At 52.7% G+C, this 19,339-nt stretch overlaps 1 protein-coding gene across 1 annotated transcript in view; it reads right to left on the reverse strand.

Annotated features, from left to right (window-relative positions):
* The window catches only part of RAB6B (RAB6B, member RAS oncogene family), a 62,802-nt gene extending 48,664 nt beyond the window's left edge, over positions 1-14,138 (reverse strand). Inside the window, exon 1 of the mRNA XM_047782839.1 lies at positions 13,680-14,138. Coding sequence (XP_047638795.1) covers positions 13,680-13,749 — 70 coding nt within the window. The 5' untranslated portion in view covers positions 13,750-14,138. The remainder of the gene's footprint in view (positions 1-13,679) is intronic.
* Positions 14,139-19,339: the final 5,201 nt, after the last annotated feature.

Genomic DNA, 19,339 nt, shown 5'->3' on the forward strand with positions numbered 1-19,339 from the left:
CTTGTGACAATGGATCCACAGCTGCCACCCAGGGGGGGCCATCTGTGGCCTGACCATGAGACTGAGCTCACCTGGGCAGGTGGAAGGTGGCCTCTAGGTCACAGGCTGGAGCAGGGCGCCCTTCAGAGGAAACCTGGGCTGGCCAGCCCTGAGTGTGGACAGTAAGCAGCTCCAGGTACCTGTACAGGCCCAGCTCCCCTTCCTGACCCCGCACACACCTCACACAGCATGCCCACTTTGCTCATCTTGCTAGTTTGCCAAGGAGGACATGGGTGCAATCCCAAAGCCCCTGCACATCCAGAGCCAGCTGCTGAGGGAAGCGTGTACGTGGAGACCTCCCCATTCAGTAACAGAATGAAGACCCCTCCTGTCTACAGACTCAAGGGCACCTGCTCAGGATTCACCAGGGAGTAGGGACAGCCTTCCAGGTGAAGTTTAGAGATGAGGACCACGGTCTCAGGGTAGAAAATGCACTCTAGATCACTGGGCCCCTGGGTCTGACAGTGGGCACAGGACCACCCAGCAGGCAAGGAGGATCCTATGTCTCCAGACCTTGCGGACCAGAGATGCTGCTGGCATCTGGGGTGGCCAGAGGGCCAGGCTGGGGGAATAATGAACTGGGTCCATATCCACGTCTGTCCCTAGACTTGGGTGCCTGGGTATCAGAACAAGGAGCTATAGCCAGGCTCACCTCTTCCCATCCCACAAGCTCTGGGTCCTTGAGGAGCCCTTCTCCAAAGCAGCACCACAGAGGATGTGAGCCATTGAGGACTCTAGAACTACTCTTGTTCAAGCCTCTCACTGAGCTCAGAAGATGTGAAGGCAGAGAAGAGCACACACTTGTCCAGGATCACAGAGCACCAGAGTCAGAGCCAGATAGTAACTCTCCTGGTGCATAGCCAAGAACTGCACTTAAGAGGTTTCTCTGAGCCCATCCTGCTTCCTGAAGCCCCAGTGGAAACACACAACATGGGAGGAGCAGCAGAGATTAAACTGCACTAAGGCCAGGAAGCCAGGCTCCCAGAAGACCACAGATCAGACTGGCCTCAGAATACCAAGTCATGGCAAGATGGCACCTAGAGATCATCTGATCCAGTACTGCACGCAACAGAGGAAAAAAATCAGAGGCCCAGGAGTCAGAAGGGTTTGCATGAGGCTGCACAAAAGGAGAGGAGTAGCAGAGAAAAAAATCAGGGCCTGACTCCCAGAGGGTCTCCCTCGTGCATGCTTTGGGCGGCCCCAGCCAGGCGCCTAACCAGGGGCAGGTCACAGTTCTTCCTGGAAGCTCCAACTCTTTTTCTGCAAAAGAAGGGCCTCTCTAAGGTGTGTCCTCCCTGGAAAATCTTCACCTCATCTGTACTAGTTATCTGTTGCTGTGTAACAAATACCACAAAGCTAGTGGGTCAAAACAACATTCATTTATTGTATCACATTCTCCTGGGACAGGAGTCTGGGCACAGCTTTCCTGGGACCTCTGCTCAGAGTCTCACAAGGCTACAATCGTGGTATTGGCTGGGCTACATTTCCTTCTGGAGCCTCCCCCCCCCCTGCGGCCCCCCGCATCAGCCCCTTCCAAGCTCCTGGCTGTGGTAGTTAACAAAACTGTTCCTTGTGGCTGGAGGACTGAATCCGCATTTTTTTTGGAGGCTGCCAGCCAGGGCCTGCTTTGTCCCTAGAAGCCACCCCACAGTTCCTGGCCACATGGCCCCCTCACTGACCTCTTACCACATGGCAGCTCACCGTTCCAAGGCCAGCAAGAGGAGCCCTTTAACGAAACAATCATGGGAGTGACAGCACATCATCTTTGCATTATTATATTGGCTAGAAGCAAGGGTCAGGTTCCATCGGCATTCCATGGGAAGGGACCAGGCAAGGGGGTGACTCACTCAGGGTCACCTTAGGTCATATCTGTCAAACCAGGTCACATTCCTAAAAGATGTCCCCTCTAACCTTCACTCAGCCTCTGCCTCCTCTCCTGAGTTGGTGAAGTGGCTGGTCACCTGCAACAGGACCTCCATGCTTAGGACTGAAGTTACCATCTGGCCTGTGGGTGGGCAGGGACTGTGACCACCTCACCATGCATTTCCCACAGCACTTCCAGCCCTCCCCAGAGCCGAGGTGTATGGTTGAGAGGATGCTGCTGTCCAGACCAGAACTCTGGCTTAGACGGCCCTTTAGCTGCATGATGGAGGCAGAAGGGGAACTGAGTTCTTCTGGCCTAACATCTGGGGTTCTGCCTCTTCTGATGTAAGTGGGAGAGAACGAGGGGGTGGGCTAGCTGGGCACCTTTCAGGTCTGCATTTCTCATTCTAATGTGGGCAGCAGCCTGCAGCGCTTTGGCTGGATGTGGGGGAGTGATGAATTAGAATCAGGGGAGAATTTCCGGATCCTGGTGCTACAAGTAAGATCTGTTAATATCCCAAAATAAATGGCTAATTTGGGAGTGGCTTTTTTCTCCCTAAAAAGAAACCCTTCTCAGAGGTGCTCTCTTCACAGAGAGAAGCAAAGATGTCCTGGCCCCAAGGCTTGACCCTACTTGCAGCAGCCTCATCTAGGAACTGCAGGGTCCCCATGGGGCAGAGCGAACCAGCTTTGGGGAGGGAGAAACAAGGCTCACTCAGATCGTGGTAGCCTGGCACTGGCACTGGGCAGTGGGGCTGATGAACTTCCCCCCTCATCCCCCAGGGCAGGCGAGAGCCCTTCTCTCCAACTCCTTCTCTGCCTTACTGGGGGCTGTCGGCCTCCTCACAGCACCAGCCCCCACCCCAATTAGTCCCATCACTCCTGTGCCCCAATATGAACCAATGTTTCCACAGGCCTCTCCAGCCTTTGATTCTATTTGGTCAGGACCCCAGGATGGACAGCACCACTGCCTAGAGCCCTGCTCCACCTGCGCTTTCTCCAGGCCAGCTACACGTGGCCAGCAGCCCTGTGACCATGGTGCAGCTGCATCCGTCTGTGTCTGGTAGGGGTGCCTCCCCTCTCTTCCCCAGCCTCCTGACTCCCTCCATTCTCCTCCCCTGGCCCCTTTCTTCCTTGGACGGGGAATTACACAAGAAACATCTGTTCTGAATGCTTCACTTCATTCTCTTCAGTCTGTGCAATGTTTACTCCCACTCATCAATAGGGTCAGAAGAGGGCATTTTCTCTACCTCTCTCACCTCCACAGGGACTTGTGCCCTGGGTGGAGGCCACACTTGCAGGTCTGTGGTCTTGAATCAGGGGTCCGTCTCTTGGTCCTGGCTCTGTCCCAGGGTGGGAGCAATGGGGGGATGGGGGGGGGCCTGGCGGTGGTTTGAACAGGTCAAAGCTGGGCTGAGCCCCTTGTGGCCAGCTTCTGGGGGCCATCAGCAACTCAACAACTTGGGGCAGGGGGGACACCTCTGCTGAGCGCCAACTGAGGGCACAAGTCTCCTTACCCTTATGACCTTGCAGAGAGTTAATGTGGCCTTGCTCACAAGAGCCACTAAAACGTGTTGGGACCACTGACGATGCATAATTAGTATACTCTCCCCACCAGCCGCACTAGCAAAGGAAGACCCAGGTGGGGCTCACTAAGCTCCACAGGCATTGCCTGGGTGGAGCATAGTAGGGGCAGGGCTTTGGGAGGGGTGGGGTTTCAGGCCCTGAGAACAGACCATTGGACCAGGAGCTCGCTTCTGGGCGGGGTTTGGGTTCAGAATGGCAGCCCCCTGCCTCCCTGCCGACCCCCTGGCTCCCACCCTTTGCATTTTGCGTAACCAGCTTAAGATCAGGTTTCTGTTCCCAAGGTGGGGAGGGAGGCTCTTTCCCACACAGCCCTCCCTCAAGTCCTCAAGGACCCCTGAGCCTGATGGGGAGCCAGAAACCGGCAAAGAGTGAGGGAATCCGTGGAAGAAAGCGAAGGAGGTGAGTCAGGTGTCTGTGGGAAGAGGAGGCCAACAAGGGAGGGAGTGATAGGAGGCTGCACAAGAGCGTTGGGGCTCACACACCCAATGGCCAGCTTCTCCCCAGATGGTACATCCTGCCCTGAGCAGGGGGCAGAGGGGAAGAGCCTAGAAGGGCTGCCAGCAGTCCAGGAGCCCCCAGGGCATTGTGGAGGCCAGAGGACGGACAGGCTTAAGGCAGCCAGGTGGGTACATCTAGGGACAAAAGCCCCTCTTCTACAACCATTCCTCAGTCCTCGCCTGACAGAAAGAATCAAGAAAAGATAGGAATTCCTGCTGTGGTGCAGCGGGTTAAGGATCCAACATTGCCACAGCTGTGGCTCAAGTCGCAGCTGCGGCTTAGATTCAGTCCTGGGCCTGGGAACTTCCATGTGCTGAGTGTGTGGTCATAAAATTAAAATATATATTTTAATTCAGGGCCAGAAAGAAACTCAAGCTGACACCTCTCCCAAAGCCCTCCTCTAAATTCCATCCTCTCAACTTTCCCAGCCGGCCTGGTTCAGGCTACCTGGATATCCTGCCTGCTATCGGGTTGCATCCTCATCTTCTAAGCCATGGTCATATCTCTCCTTGGTTAACATCCCCCCAATGTCAGGAGGTCCTAGACTCCTGTGTGCGGCCTGACCCTGCTTCCCCAGGTGCAATTCCTTCTTCCACCATGTTCTGCCCACCCCACGCCAGAGCCCAGCCATGTGGCCCACACCCATAAGAGCCCTCAGCCTTGGCACAGCTGGGCCCTCTGCTCATGATGCCTCTCTCTTTGCCTGTTGGTGAATTCCTGCTCACTGTGCATGACCTCCTCCAGGAAGCCCTGCCTGACTCCCCAGCAGACCACGCCCACAGTCTTGCTTGTGTATTTAATATTTGCATCAACACTGCCTGAGCCTCACTACCCACTCACCTTGGGCCAAGCACTGCTCTAGTCAAGACATTGTAGAGCCTCTTGCAATCCCCAAGCCATGTCCTTGGGGAAGTGCTTCACTGATCAGTGAGGTTGAGGTGCTCTGCCTGTGAGCAGCTGTGGGGTCCTGGGGGTCAGGGTGAATCTGCCCCCCTCTGCCAGGCTGGGCAGTGGGGAAAACGCCAGCCAGGGGGTCAAAGACCCAGGGCTCCTTCCCAGCTCAGCAGGAGTGGCTTCTGCCCTTGTGCAAATGCCTTTGCCTCTCAGAACCTCACTTCCTTCATCTATAAAGTGGGACAAGCAGCTTTGCCTGTCAGATCACAAGGACACGTGCCCTGCAGCTCACTACACAAAAAGAGTCCATTCCATCAGTGATTCTCCAAACCTTGTTCCACCGCTTCTCTTCCGTTCCTACCTCTACAAAGGGGTGGGGATCACAGTCAGTATTTCATTAACAATATTACCTCTCACTGGCGCATTTAACATATGCCATGTATTGATGTATTCAATCTTCATGAAAGTCCAACTAGGTCATGAATACCCTATTGTCTGGAGGAGGAAAATAGGCACAGGGGGTCCTGTTACATCTCAACACACAGAAAGTGAGGGCCGGGCTGGGGTGGAAGGCTGGGGCTCAGGAGGACAGTGCAGGTGATGGAGTTGGAGTAGGAGCGGAGACTGGGTCAACAGGCCTGCTGAGTCTGCTGGGGACACTGCATATCTCTCTTGGCTCTGGCCCTTTCCCAGCCCTTCCTGCTTACCGCCCACCCACCTGGCTGCAGAAGGAAGTGTCCTGGCGTAGGAGTTCCTGGGAGCTGTCTCCCCTTCTGCCGTCCTCATCATGGGTCCTCTCTGTATGGAATAAATGCCTGCCCCTGCAGGCAAGAAGGGCAGTACAGCCCCATCCCTGTTGCCTGGCAACCTGAGCCAAACAACATCATCAGAAGGGATGAGCCAGAGCACCCTGGGGGCACAGCAGGGAGGGCTGGACCCAGGCAGGTGGGCCTGGAATGCTGGTGGGGAGAAGAGGAGGCAGATTGGAGATCGCCGGTGTCCAGGGCAGTTCAGGGGGAAACAGGGGGCAGGGGCCCTGATCCCACGCCTTCATCCCTGCAGCAACTCTCACCAGTGCCATGTCCAGGCTGGGTGTGTGACTGGCTCTGTATCACACCCTAAGCTGGCACTGAATTATACAACCAGCTAGAGCTTCGCTGGCCCGAGTGATCACTGAGTGCGACAGCCTCCAGGGACACCGCCAAAAAGCCAAAGATGGGCTGGGGCTTTTCCAGCCACACAGTCAGCTGTGGTGGGTGGGGGGTGGAGGGGCAGACTCCAGACAGAATCGGGGTCTCCAGGGCCCCGCTATCTCCAGGCCTGGAGGGAGGATGAGGATGGGTTACTCCAGAGCAGGTGGGAACCAGGTGCTCAGTGTGACAGGTTCTTCCCTGCTTAGTAGTTAGTTCTCGCTGGAACCTGGGGAGCAGCCTTTCTCCGCAGCAGGGGGCGCTGCTCACTAGAGGGGCTCTCGCTGCCCCAGCTTCTATCAGCTCCCTTCAAACCGACTCAGACAAGCAGCTCATTCTGTGTGAGAACAGAGGAGCTATGCACTCCCAGCCCCTTCAGCTCCACGCGGAGACCCTGCTTCCTTCCTGGAGCCCACTGAATGCCCTCCTCCCTCTCAGGGCCCCATGCCCCTTGCCAGCCCAGGGAACTCAAAGGCCTCTTCCCGCCCACCCCACGCGGTGCTCACGGGCTCCTCTTCAGCAAAGGCTTTGGTACCTAACTCTCTAGGAAGCATCTACAGCGGACCTCATGTCCATAAAGCCTTAGTGTTCTTCTCTCCCCTGTTTCCCACTGCTGGGCCTGAGCCTGTCTTGAGGCATGAGGCCCAAGAGTTCACTGTTTCTCCTGGTGACCTGGGCTCGGATTCCAATCCTGCTACATGGGCAGGGAGTCCTTGGGCCTGAGCACCTCTCCCACTGAGTCTCTGCCTCCTGGCCTGCAAAACAAGGTGAACCCCATGCCTACCACAGGGTGCTGGGAAGATGACCATGCCTGCGTGGAGCCTCAGGCATGGTGGGTTTTCTTAAATGCCACCCAGGTTAACTGGGGGAAGGACACAGGAACCCAGGAGGGGTCCCTCTTGTCAGGCAGCCTGGCTCGGTCTGGACCCTTCCCCATCGACCCTCCTCCCCAAGGCCCTAGGAGGAGGGCTAAAGTCCCAGCTCATGGCCGAGCCAGCCAGTGTCTGTGACCTGCTCTCACCTCATCTCCAGCCACAGAGGGCAACTGGGTGAGCCAGTTACCCCAATGCTAGAAATCTCTTTCTCTAGGGAAACCCCACTAAGGCAACAAGCCCCCTGCCAACTGCCCCAGCCCCGGAAGAAAGCTGTGGTCTCCAAGCAAGAAGGCACCCAAATGATGTCTTCCTCCCTTGCCTGTCCACCGCCCACAGCACCTGCAGAGGCTCCAGGCTGCCATTCTTCTAATGCATCTTCTGGAAGTAACCTTTAAAGGCTCTTTTCTGTCAGGGGTGAGGAATCATCTACTTTCTCCTGAACCCAGGTCTGTCCCCCGGGTTATGTCACCCCCTGGGAACTGGTGGTACCTGGCACAAGACACGTGGTTGAGTCACCCACACTTCCACTGGCCTTGTTACCAAGAGACTGGGATAAATGTACTTTTCTACTAAAAATAAATCATTTTACTAAAACGATAACATATCCATGGCAGTGAAATTTTACTTTTCGTTCAGGGCCAAAGTTGCCAAAACAATAAAGGGAATTGGAAAGTTCAAGTTCAGGAAAGGACCTCTCTCAGGAGTCCTTGGGCATCTCCGTCCTTTCCTGCCCTGCTCCAGGAAGCCGAGACTGGCTTCCTCGCCATCATAGTCCCCTCAGGGCTTAAGTGCCCAGCGCTGCCTGGGGCCCCCTTTCCCAGCAGCCTGTCTTTTGGGCTCTAACAAAAGCTGCCCATCTCAGGGCGTGTCAGGCACTTCTCCCTGGCAACCTCCCCCATCTTCCCTGGGGAGAAACAGAAAAGGACGACAGACAGACACACAAACAGACAGACGCAAAAAGGCCTAGCACAGCTTTTCTGATACGCCACCCCCCAATGTTAATGAATTTTGCCATCCTACCCACCCTTTCCTCACCTTCCCCAATGGCTCTGTCCATCCAGTTCTCTAAATTATTTACACTGAGACCTGACAGCTCTTGCACATTCAATGGCTCATTCATTCCGCAACAGTGGAAGACATGGGCTGGGGAGGACAGGGATGCTCTGCAGTCTGGATGGGACACAGATGGTACCCCCTCGGGCCTGCCCTGGGCAAGTCTGCAATGTCAAGGCAACACCTACGAGGATAAATATTCATGGGCTGATTTTAGGGATGTAATAAGTATCAAAAGGACAATGAGGTTATTTTGTTATATTTTAATGGCATTCATTATAATTTGGAGGCTGCAAACAATCATGATAATCAGACCACGCAACCAATGGTAATTGCTATTACATCTGCACTGCCAGAATGCGCCCTCAGACTTTCTTTCTTCTCTTCCACTAGTTCGCGAGCATCTATCATCAGCCCTGAGGGTGCCACTTTCCTCTGATGCCAGTACAAGTTAATTCTCATCCTGGTGTCTGACTGTCTGTCTCACCTCACACATCGCTCTTTAAACAGATAAAGCAAAGGTTCTGGGTCTGCACCCCAGATCCAAGCTTCCCTCTCATTCTAGCCACCGAGGCAGGGAGAAAAACTGGGAAGAGAGAGACTGAGGCACAGAGCGGCTTGTGATTTCCTCCAGATCGCCACGGGCACTCTGTGGGGCCTGGAGCCGTCCCTTCTGCCACAGCACTGGTGGCCTTGCTGCTTTTCTCACAGGTGGTGGGGGGGATCAGGGTGCCCTGAGAAATTCAGCTTCCGTGAGAGGAACGGTGAGTTGGGCATGACCAACGCTAAATGATCCAATCCCTCTGTGAAAGACTCTTAAGTGTGGCAGATAAAAATCCTCTAGCTTGAGAAAGTGGCCGGTGTCAGGATAAAGAATCCTGTTTCAAAGCCGCCTTGACGCCCTTCGCTTTCCATCTACTGATGGGCCATCAGCAAATCCCACACAGCAAAGATCTCTCGTCATTTGCCATTTTCGAGATGTTTAGTGAGCATGAACCTCCTGCAGGCAGGGGGTGGGGAAGATGACTAAGATCTAGTCACCTTAAGGTGCTGAAATCTGCCCTTAGGAAGCTTAAAATTCAGTTAGGATTTTTGTACCTAAAAAAAGTTTAAAAGTGTTTAAAAATCCTGAGTAACCTAGACAACAGAGGTCTTGGGGTGGCCCGTGATTTATTTTATTTTATTATTTTATCTTTGTCTCTTTAGGGCCACACCACGGCATATGGAGATTCCTAGGCTAGGGGTCGCATCAGAGCTATAGCCGCCACCTATGCCACAGCCACAGCAACGTGGGATCCCAGCCGCATCTGGGACCTACACCACAGCTCATAGCAATGCCAGATCCTTAACCCACTGAGCGAGGCCAGGGATCGAACCTGCATCCTTTTGTACACTGGTCAGGTTCTTAACCCACTGAGCAGCAACGGGAACTCCCCCGTGATTATTTTTAAAAATGCTCAGGAGAAAACAACTCGGCCCAAGGGGAGTGCCCAGGTGGGCTGGGCACAGCGGGGCCAGCAGGCCTGGGAGGCGGTGAGAGGAGCAAACTTCTGGCCTGGGCCTCAGGCGTAACCACCAAGCCAGCGGTGGGCTCCCTGTGTGGCCATGGCAGTGTGCATGGTGGGAAGGCAGGGCTCAGGCTGGGCCCGGCTGTGGGTGGGGAGGGTCAGGAAAGCAAGGCAGTGAAAGCGGAGGGCCAGCCCCTTCCTTGTCAGCAGCAAACCAGATGCCTGCAGGTCACCATCTTCCTCCTGCTCCCCACCCCATATGCTTTTTCTACAAAGCGGGGAGAACCACAAAGCTCCCTGGAGAGGGTAGGCCCCTTGCAAGACCTGCCTCCTGCACTCGGACTAAAGAGGCCGTACCAGCGTGCTGCCTATGGAAGCGTCTCCTGCTCTGAAGCCTTTAGAGGGCACCTCTGACACCTGCCCCCAAGGTGGTAGGATGCCCTGCTATGCACTTACAGCAGCTGCTCCTCCCTGTCTCAGCTCTTACAGACCTTTACTGTAATTACAGTCGCAGATGTCTGTGCTCCCCAGTGGACCATAAGTTCCATGAGGCAGGGATACACACAGAGATCTGATTGAATGAATAAATGGATGCTGGGAGGAGGAAGGGAGGGAGGGGGATGGGAGAAAGAGAGTGGGATGGTTAAACAAATGACTAAACAACCAACGCTGCCTGCAGGGTCACTGTGCTGCACAAGTCCAGGGATGCCACTGATGCTGTGCTCGACATGAAGGCACCTCCAGCAGCACAGCTGCCAGGGTGCGGGGGCAGAGGGGGCGGGGACAGGGAGGTGGCCGGTCAGAAGGAGAAGCTGGCCTGTTGGCCTCAGCCTGGGGAAGTCAATTGAACTTGCGTCCATCAATCTGCCTGCTTCGGCTGGAGGAGTCTCAGGAAGGGAACGGGGCAGAGGCCAGAGCACGGCAGATACGGCTCACTCTTTCCTCCCCACCACACACACACACACACACACACACACACAGTCCAGAGCGAAGCCAGAGCCCCACAGATGTCATCAGAACTCAGGAGGAGAGTGTGTCCCGCAGGCTGCATCCCTCCTCAGACACCCATCAGCTCATACCTGCTCATGCCTGCCTTCTCTGGATGCCACCAAGTGCCCAAGTCAGGACTGGTGTGCATCACCCTCTCCCTCTGTCCTCTACAACTGCCATCAGCACAGGGGACAGCCAGCAGGCCTAGAGAGGATTGTCGAGCCTTCCTTCTGCAAGGAAACCCTTCATCCTGAGGCCCCAGCTCTCTCCCACACACCCTCGCCCTGCCAGGCTGACACTGTCAGCCAGCCTGTATGCCATGCTCCAGGGCCCAGCATTCCTTCTGCAGCTGGGAAGAGGCGCTCTCTCCTGGATAGATATCTTCTCTCCTGAGTGGCTCCTTGAGGCTTCCCACCCAAACCTGGTCTCCAATATCTCCGAAGGCACCCTCTTCATCACTGGGCTCCAGGCCAGGCACTCCTCTCTGGGGTCCAGCTGTCCCCACCCACTGCCAGGCACAGTGGGTGAACGAGAGAAGGCCATAGTCCTCCAGCCCTTTTCCCCTGGCCCCTTTCCAGGGGACTCAGCCCATGTTGTTCTAGAAGTCTCTGTTGTGCTCAGCAGACCCAAGCTGCCCATGTACAGAAGGGAAGAGACCTCTGAGGTCACACAGGGAGGGAGAGCCAGGGTGGGGGTGAGGGCCAGACTTCAGCAGCTCCTTCTACCACAGAGGCTGCAGAGGATGTGAGACAAAGGATCAACCCATGTAAAAGTGCAAGCAGGCAAGATGGAAGGCATGGCAATGCCCCAGTTCCACCAGACTCAGGGATGCACAGGTCCCTTACCTAACTCAGGGACCCAACCCACTAATGACACAACAAAGTGGGAGGAGACTTTTCAGGACCCTAGGGTTCCCTGCCAGAAGGAACCAGAGTGGCTAATAGCCAGTCTCACTGATAGCAGTGCCTTTTCCCTAATGACCATGTTCAAGGGCCCAGAAACCATGCTCTCAACCAACGAGCCTGGCATCCCCACCAGGTCACCCAGCCCAGCCACAAGCCTGGCCCGATAACGACAACCCTCACCCTTCTTCAGAAAGCTCCCCAAAGCTTGGCTTCCTCAATTCAAGGTGACCTTATTTCCCAATGACATTTTAGTGACTGGGAACAGGAGACAGGGGTTTCAGTCCCTGAAGTTTTCACAACTCACCATAGGACCCTGGGTCCACAGCCCATTCCTGGGATCAAACATCCCATATAAACATGCTGGGAGGTGCGGCTCATGCTCTGAAGCCTTCAGCTCTCATTTCTGTGATTTTTAGGTGCAAAGGGGGTTTGTAGTGCTCAGAAGGGGTCTCAGCCCATCAGGGATTCTTCCTTCAAACACACCAGAGACATTGTTCTCATCAACTGAAGCATGTTCTTGGAATAAACGAGTGTTTGTTGAGAATCTCCCACAGTCCAGAGGCATTAGGGAAACATGAACGGGTAAGAGAACTACCCTCAGGCAACCATCTTACAGAGACAGATCTAAGATTCAGAGAGACCTGGAAATTCGCTCATGGGAACACAGCTAAGAATTCAACTCCCAGGGCTCCAGGCCCAGTAAAACTAGCAATGGGATGCTAAGACCACCCCTCCCCGCAAATCCCTTTAGAAACAAAGAAAAGTTAGAAACTGGAATCTACTGTAAAGATCAGAAACACAGAGTCCAGGACACAGAGCTGGCTGGTTGAGTTGAGATCGTTCTGAAATGCCCAGCCTGGCCCCCAAATCCATGTCAAAGCTTGACCACCTTCTTACACCCTTCTCTGATCATCCCTCCATTCCGAGTAATGAGCAGCACCAGGCAGGAGACTGCCATGTGACCTCAACAACCCTCATGTTCACCCATCACAGTAGCGCTGTTCCCAGAGCCCATCAGGTCCTCCCAAGGTTGTGTGTGTCTTGGGTGCTGACAGGCATCAAACCAGGTGAACGCGACTGGTAGAGCTGGGGGTTCTGCCCCCACGACAGCTTCTCCCAGAGCAGAGCTGGTCAGGGCCCAGTTTGTCTCCCTGCAGCTCCAGGTGAAAGGCCTTTGCAGGGATGCTCTAAGAACCACTCCTTCTACAAGTGTCAGAGGCTCCAGGCTCCTCAATCAGATCTTCCCACCTTGGGACTAACCTGGGTTTCAGAGATGCTCTCCCCTGGGAGGCTGCTGGGCAGCACGGAAGCTGTTTGTCTCCCCCTCCCCCAGCCCCTGGCCCGCCGCCACGGTGACCTCCCCTCCCCCAAGAAGGGCGGTGAGCTGGGAGGTGGGGGTGGGAAGGAGCCGCCGCCAACGCTCTGGGGAGGGGTGCTGGGAAGCCAGGCAGGGCGTGTCGTCTGGTCCTTTCTTTGCCCGGCACTGGGCTTCACAGCTCTAGGTGAGAGGCGCCCCCCTTACCATCCGGCAAATCTGCCTCGCACTGGGGACCCTTGCTGTCATCGCCCAAATCCCTGAGCCCCAAAGAGTCTAACACACACTGGCGAAGGGCAGCGGGTCTAGAACCTTCTGTGCCCAGTCGGACGTAAGCCAGGGGAGGCAGGCGCCCTGTTCCCCCACCACCTGCATCCGCTCTTTCCAGAAGGGACAGTATCCGTCTTTCCCCTGCAGCGGTCTGCCCCCGGGCCTGGACGTGCCTGTAATTACCGTTGCAGGGCAAAGGCCTCAGGGAACCCCTCTGGTGCCGCGGGGTGGGGAGCGGGCAGACGCCAGCCCAGTCTCGTTCTCCAAAGAGGGGCGCCCGTCCTCCCCGCGCCCCTCGCCGGCGCCCCGCCACCTGCGCCGTCGCCCGCAGCCGGTGCCGCAGTGCGAGCGAGCCAGCGAGCCCGGAGCCTTCACGCCTCGGCCGGCGCCGCCGAGCGAGCCGCCGCCCTCCCGCCTCCCCGCCGCGCCGCACCTGCACCCGCACCCCAAGCCCCCACCCCAGATCCCATCCTCGCCCCCATCTCTGGCCCAGCGCCTCCTCGGTCCTTACCCTAGTTCCCTCCTCTGCCCAGCCCCACCCGAGCCGGCCAGTACTTCCCCATCCCCATCCCTTGCCTCCACCCCGGCATGGAGGGCCCTTTCCCAGCCGGGGCCGGGGTCCCAGTAGGGTGGATGATTTGGCGGTGGGGGTCGACTGGGCGCCAAGCCAAGAGAATAAGCAGGGCACTTACCGCTCTGCTCCCCTAGGAACACCAACTTGAATTTTCTCAGTGGGTTCCCAAAATCTCCCCCTGCGGACATGGTGCTGGCAGTCTGGGCTAGGAGAGGAAGAGGAGGAGAAGCGAAGGAGCAGGGAGGGGAGAGGAGGAGGGCGAGGGGAGGCGGCCGGCGGTGCGGGAGCCGGAGGGGGAAGGGCTGGCTGCGCGCGTCCCTGTCTCCCCAGCTGCGTCCCGGCCCCGGCCTGCGGCTGCGTGTCCGGCGGCGGAGGAGGAGGAGGAGGAGAAAAAGGAGGAGGAGGAAGAAGGCTGGGGCTGGGCTGCCGCGGGCGGCGCTTGATGCGGTGCGAGGGGCGCGCTCTGGACGCCCGAGGCGCTGCGCGGACAGTGAGGCGCAGGCGAGCCGGGGCGCAGGGAAGGCGCGCGGGGCGGAGGAGCGCTCTCCCGAGCCGCACCAGTCGGCTCCCCCTCCCGCCTCTCTCCTCTGTCCGCGCCTGCGCTCTGCGCGCTCCCCAGCCTCTGATGTCATGCGGGGCTCGCGGCGCTGCGGGGCTGGGGGGCCTCCGCCCACCCACCTACCCGGAACCGTCACCCGGGCGTGAGAGAACCGCCTCGCAGTGAGTCCGTGAGGCCCCCGAAATGGGCCCTCTCTGGTTGCCCCACTACGTTTGTCTTCCCCACTCTACCTCTCCTTTGAATCCAGAAAATGACGTGAAATTGTCAAGGGACATTTGTTTCTGGTCTTTTAAACCTAGATGCTAGTCCCTTCTTCCACCTCCTGCGACACCGATACACTCAGCGCAGCCATCGAGAGGGCGAAAGAAAGGGAGTAGGGGGTGAGCCAGGGTGTGGTGGGCCATGTGGGCGCAGATGGGCTTTACTGTCATCTTGTGCATCTCCGGCCCTCCCTCCCCTCTCTAGGGCCAGATCCCTCCTCTTAGGGGCCTCTGTGGGGTCACGGGTGTTCGGGCAGACGTGGCCCGCGAAAGAGTAGACGCCAGTAAAGAGCGCACCTACCTCAAACCTACCGCTCCTAAAGATCATTTTTTCCTAAACCTGCTGCCACTTAGTAGAGACAGAGCAGCGAGGCTCTGAATGTCAGGACGGCCATCTCCAGGACGATGCCCTGGTACCCTGGAGTCACCGGGCTGTCAATGCCACTCCTTGCTCTGGCAACGAAGTGTATCAGGACAATGATTTCCAGGAGGACAGGAGGAAGACCTGTCCAGATCATTTGTTTCTGATGAGTGGGTGACAACTAGGAGTGGATGCCAGGAGTTAGAAGCACCCCCAGCCCCGTCCTAGTATTCTGGTTAGTTGAGATTTTACAAAGCTGCCTCTTACTGCTCTGCCACCACGTGGTCTATTCTTTTAGGTCTGTTCAATGAACACTTATTTGGAATTATAATCCAAATATTTGGGAACAAGGTGCGTGTGTGTGTTTTACACATAGAGAAAATTGAGAAGCAGCCTTCATCTCTAGAGATTTCCAGGGGATATTTGTTGCCCTTTTTTTGACTTACATGGCTTGCCTGGGATGTCTCCCTGTCTGGATCCCTGGTTTGTTTACCCAGAGTATCTCTTTCACTGCTATTAAAAACCATGAGTTTCATGGTTATTAAAAACTTAATTAAAAATATTGAGTTCCATGAGAGTAGCAGTTGTGGCTCGACTACTGAATCCCAAGGACCTAGCATGTTGAATGTTTGAATGAATGTCAAGAATCCAAATCAGAACAACTGTTTCACTTAAGAAGATATTGCCTTTTCTCCATTGTGTAATTTTGCCTACTTTGTCATAGATTAATTGATCATAAGTGTATGGGTTTATTTCTAGGCTCTCTATTCTGTTCCATTGATCTATGTGTTTGTTTCTGTGCCAGGACCATACTGCTCTGATTACTCTAACTTTGAGATATAGTCTGAAGTCAAGGAGTATGATTTCTACAGCTCTCTTCTTCTTTCTCAAGACTATTTTGGCTATTTAGGGTCTTTTGGGTTTCCATACAAATTTTGAAATAATTTATTATAGTTCTGTGAAAAGTGCCATTGGTATTTTGATAGAGATTGTATTGAACTTGTAGATTGCTTTGGATAGTATGGTCATTTTAACAATATTAATTCTTCCAATCCAAGAATAAGGTATATCTTTCCATTTGTTGTCTTCAGTTTCTAGCATCTGTGTCTTGTAGTATTCTGAGTACAGGCCTTTAACCTCATTAGGTAGGTTTATTTCTAGGCATTTTATTCTTTTTGATGTGATGGTAAATGGAAATGTTTCCTTAATTTCTTTTTCTGATAGTTCCTGGTAGTGTATAGAAATGCAACAGATTTCCATATATTAATTTCGTATCCTGCAACTTTACCAAATTCATTGATGAGCTCTAGTGCGTTTCTGGTGGTGTCTTTAGGATTTTCTATGAATGTTATCATATCATCTGAAAACATAACAGTTTTACTTCTTTGTGTCTGATTGCTGTGGCTGAACTTCCAAAATATGTTGAAATGGCAAGAGTGGACATCCTTGTCTTCTTCCCGTCAATAAGTGGTGCTGGGAAAGCTGGACAGCTAGCTGTAAAAGAATGAATTAGAACCTTCTCAAACACCATATCCAAAAAAACTCAAAATAGATTAAAGACCTAAGTGTAAGATTGAATACTATGAAACTCCAAGAGAAAAACATAGGCAGATCACTCTTTGACATAAATCACAGCAATATTTTTATGAATCCATCTCCTAAAGCAAACAAAAGAAAAAAATAAACAAATGGGACCTAATTAAATTAAAATCTTTTGCATAACAAAGGAAACCACTGACAAAATGAAAAGACAACCTACTGAATGGGAGAAGATATTTGCAAATGATATAACCAATAAGAGGTTAATATTCAACATGTATAAACAGCTCATATACATACAAGTCAACATCAAAAAACAAACAACCCAATTTAAAAATGGGCTGAAGAATTGAACAGACATTTTTAAGAAGAAATGCAGATGGCAAAGAGGCACATGAAAAGATGCTCAACTTCACTAATCATCAGGAAAATGCAAATCAAAATCACAATGAGATATTATCTTATACCTGTCAGAATGGCTGTCACCAAAAAGAATAGAAATAATGAATGTTGGCGAGGATGTGGAGAAAAGTGAACCCTCATACACTATTGCTGAGAATGTATACTGGTAGAGCCACTGTGGAAAATGGTATGGAGTTTCCTCAAAAAACTAGAAATAGAACTGCCATATAACCTAGCAATTCCACTCCTGGGTATATACCCCTTTCTCCCCCCAGAAAAGTTCAAAAAAGACAGTGCATCCTAATATTCATAGGGACATTATTTACAATTGCCAAGACATGGAGGCAACCTAAGTGTCCATCAACAAATGAATGGATAAAAAAGACATGGTGTTTATATAAACAATGCAATACTACTCAGCCTTAAAAAAAATGAAATTTTTCCATTTGCAACAATATAGATGGACTTGGAGGGCATTATGCTAAGTGAAAGAAGTCAGACAAAGACAAATGCTGTGTAATATCACTTATATGCGAAATCTAAAAAATACAGCAAACGTGAATAAAACAAAAAAGAAGCAATTCACAGATGTAGAGAACAAACTAGAGGCTACCAGTGAGGAAATGGAAGGGGGTGGGGCAGTATAGAGGTAGGAGGATAAAAAGGGTTATTATGGAATTATATGAAATCATCTTATGAAACTTTTGAAACTTGTAAAGCACTATAGAATTTTTAAAAATCTTTCATTCTATAAAACAATTTTAATAAAAAAATTTTAAAAATCCATCTTTTCCCCACTGGGGAAAAAAAGCACAACTGTTCCTCTCCTCATAGTGGCCTTCGATTTGAAGTCCCAGAGATTGGAGGGCGTCACTCTGGGTTATCTCCCCTGTGATGCTAACATCAGACTCAGAGTCACCTTCCAAATTCCCACCCCACTTCTGCTCTGGGGTTTTGCTCTCTCAGGAGATGGCACCCAGCATGGGGCTGAAGGAAGCTCTAGAAGGAGGAGACTCCCAAGCCACAGCCCTTCTTGCCTCTGCGAGTGGTCACCCCATGGGAGGGGCAGGGGAGGCACCCAATCAGGCACCCAATTCCCCCAGCCCTCACCTTCTCCCAGCATCTGGTGCTGTCTTCCCACACCCTCTCATTTGTCCTGAGGAAATAATCTGCAGCAAGGCAAAGCACAACAGGAAAAGTCCCATCTTTTAGGTAAGCCTGGGCAGGTGCTGTGCCTTCCCTGACCACCGGGTCCAGAAGGCATGTTAGTAGGGGAGGGAAGGATGGGACTGGGGCCCCTCTGGGCATCTCTAAGCTTCTGTACCAGCCTATGTGCTTACCAGCTCCAGTCGACTGTGGGCCAGGATGCCTTGTGGAACTCTGTTAAGATTCTTCCAGTTCAAGTGACAGAATCCAGACTCCAACTACTTTAATCAACAGGACATGGGCTGGCTCAGGTAGCCGGAGCAGACATTGCTCATAGAATGTGCTCATCGTGCTATCCGCTCCCTCTCCTTTCTCACTTTTTATCGTTGTCTCTCTCTCCTCATTTGAGGTCTTGTCCTGAACCTGCCCTGAAGATAGGCTTTCTCCAGGTGGCCAAAAAAGAAAGAAAGAAGAAAAAAATATGTGGTCCTCAGTATGGCAACCCCACTGAAACAAGTTTCTTCCACGTGACATCTTGGTGTTCCTTTTTTTTTTAGTTGTGTAAAGCTTCCTATTGAGGAATGTACATGTAAATTATAAACAGCACTTACCATTAGGAATGCTCATTTATCCTCCACCCAGCTGGAGCAAGCATTGCAATATTTTCAGGCCTCAGTTATTTCCTTTCTCTGCACCCGCTTCCCTTCCTCTCTCCCCAACACAGAAATCTAGAACCCTAGCTGGCTTTTCTTTGAGTTTTATCACATTTAGATGTGTCCTTCAACAATACTTTGCTTCGTTTGCATCTATTTTGTTTGTTTATTTGGCTGCACCTGCAGCATATGGAAGTTCCCAGGCTAGAGATTGAACCTGAGCCACAATGGCGACCCCAGCAGCTGCAGTGCCAATGCCGGATCCTTAACCCGCTGTGCCAGAAGGGAACTCCATCATCTTTTGAACTTTATATATGGTATCGAATGATGTGTGTTCTTCAATGACTTGCATTTTTCTTAACATCATGTTCCTGAGATTCATCTGTTGATGCGTATAGTGCAGTTCTTTCCACTGTGATTTCATATTCCATTGTACACTCCAATTTTAAAATCAGTATAATGTGTCCGGTTTAAAAATGTGAAATACTTTTAGATTCACAGTGATAATATTTTACATAGCCATAGTACATTAGTAAAACCAGGAAATTAACATTGGAGAACGCACCCAGTTTGCCTTCTGCTACTTCAGATACTGCTGCTATGAACACTCCTTATGTGTGAAATTTTTCCAAGCTATGTATTGAGTAGATAAAAAAAAGGAATGGAATCAAGTAAATACATTTAATCTTATGCCTAACCGTTTTCCAGCGATAGTACTCAGCTCACGGTTCTCTGGTGGCCTAGTGACCAAGGTCTCTGGGTTGCTACCCTGGTGCAGGTTGGATCCCCGGCCCAGGGACTTCCACATAAAAAAATAGTCCTCAACTCCTGTAGTTCTATACCTTCATCTATGTTTTT

Source organism: Phacochoerus africanus, chromosome 1 (assembly GCF_016906955.1).
Source record: "Phacochoerus africanus isolate WHEZ1 chromosome 1, ROS_Pafr_v1, whole genome shotgun sequence".
NCBI classification, from domain to species: domain Eukaryota; kingdom Metazoa; phylum Chordata; class Mammalia; order Artiodactyla; family Suidae; genus Phacochoerus; species Phacochoerus africanus.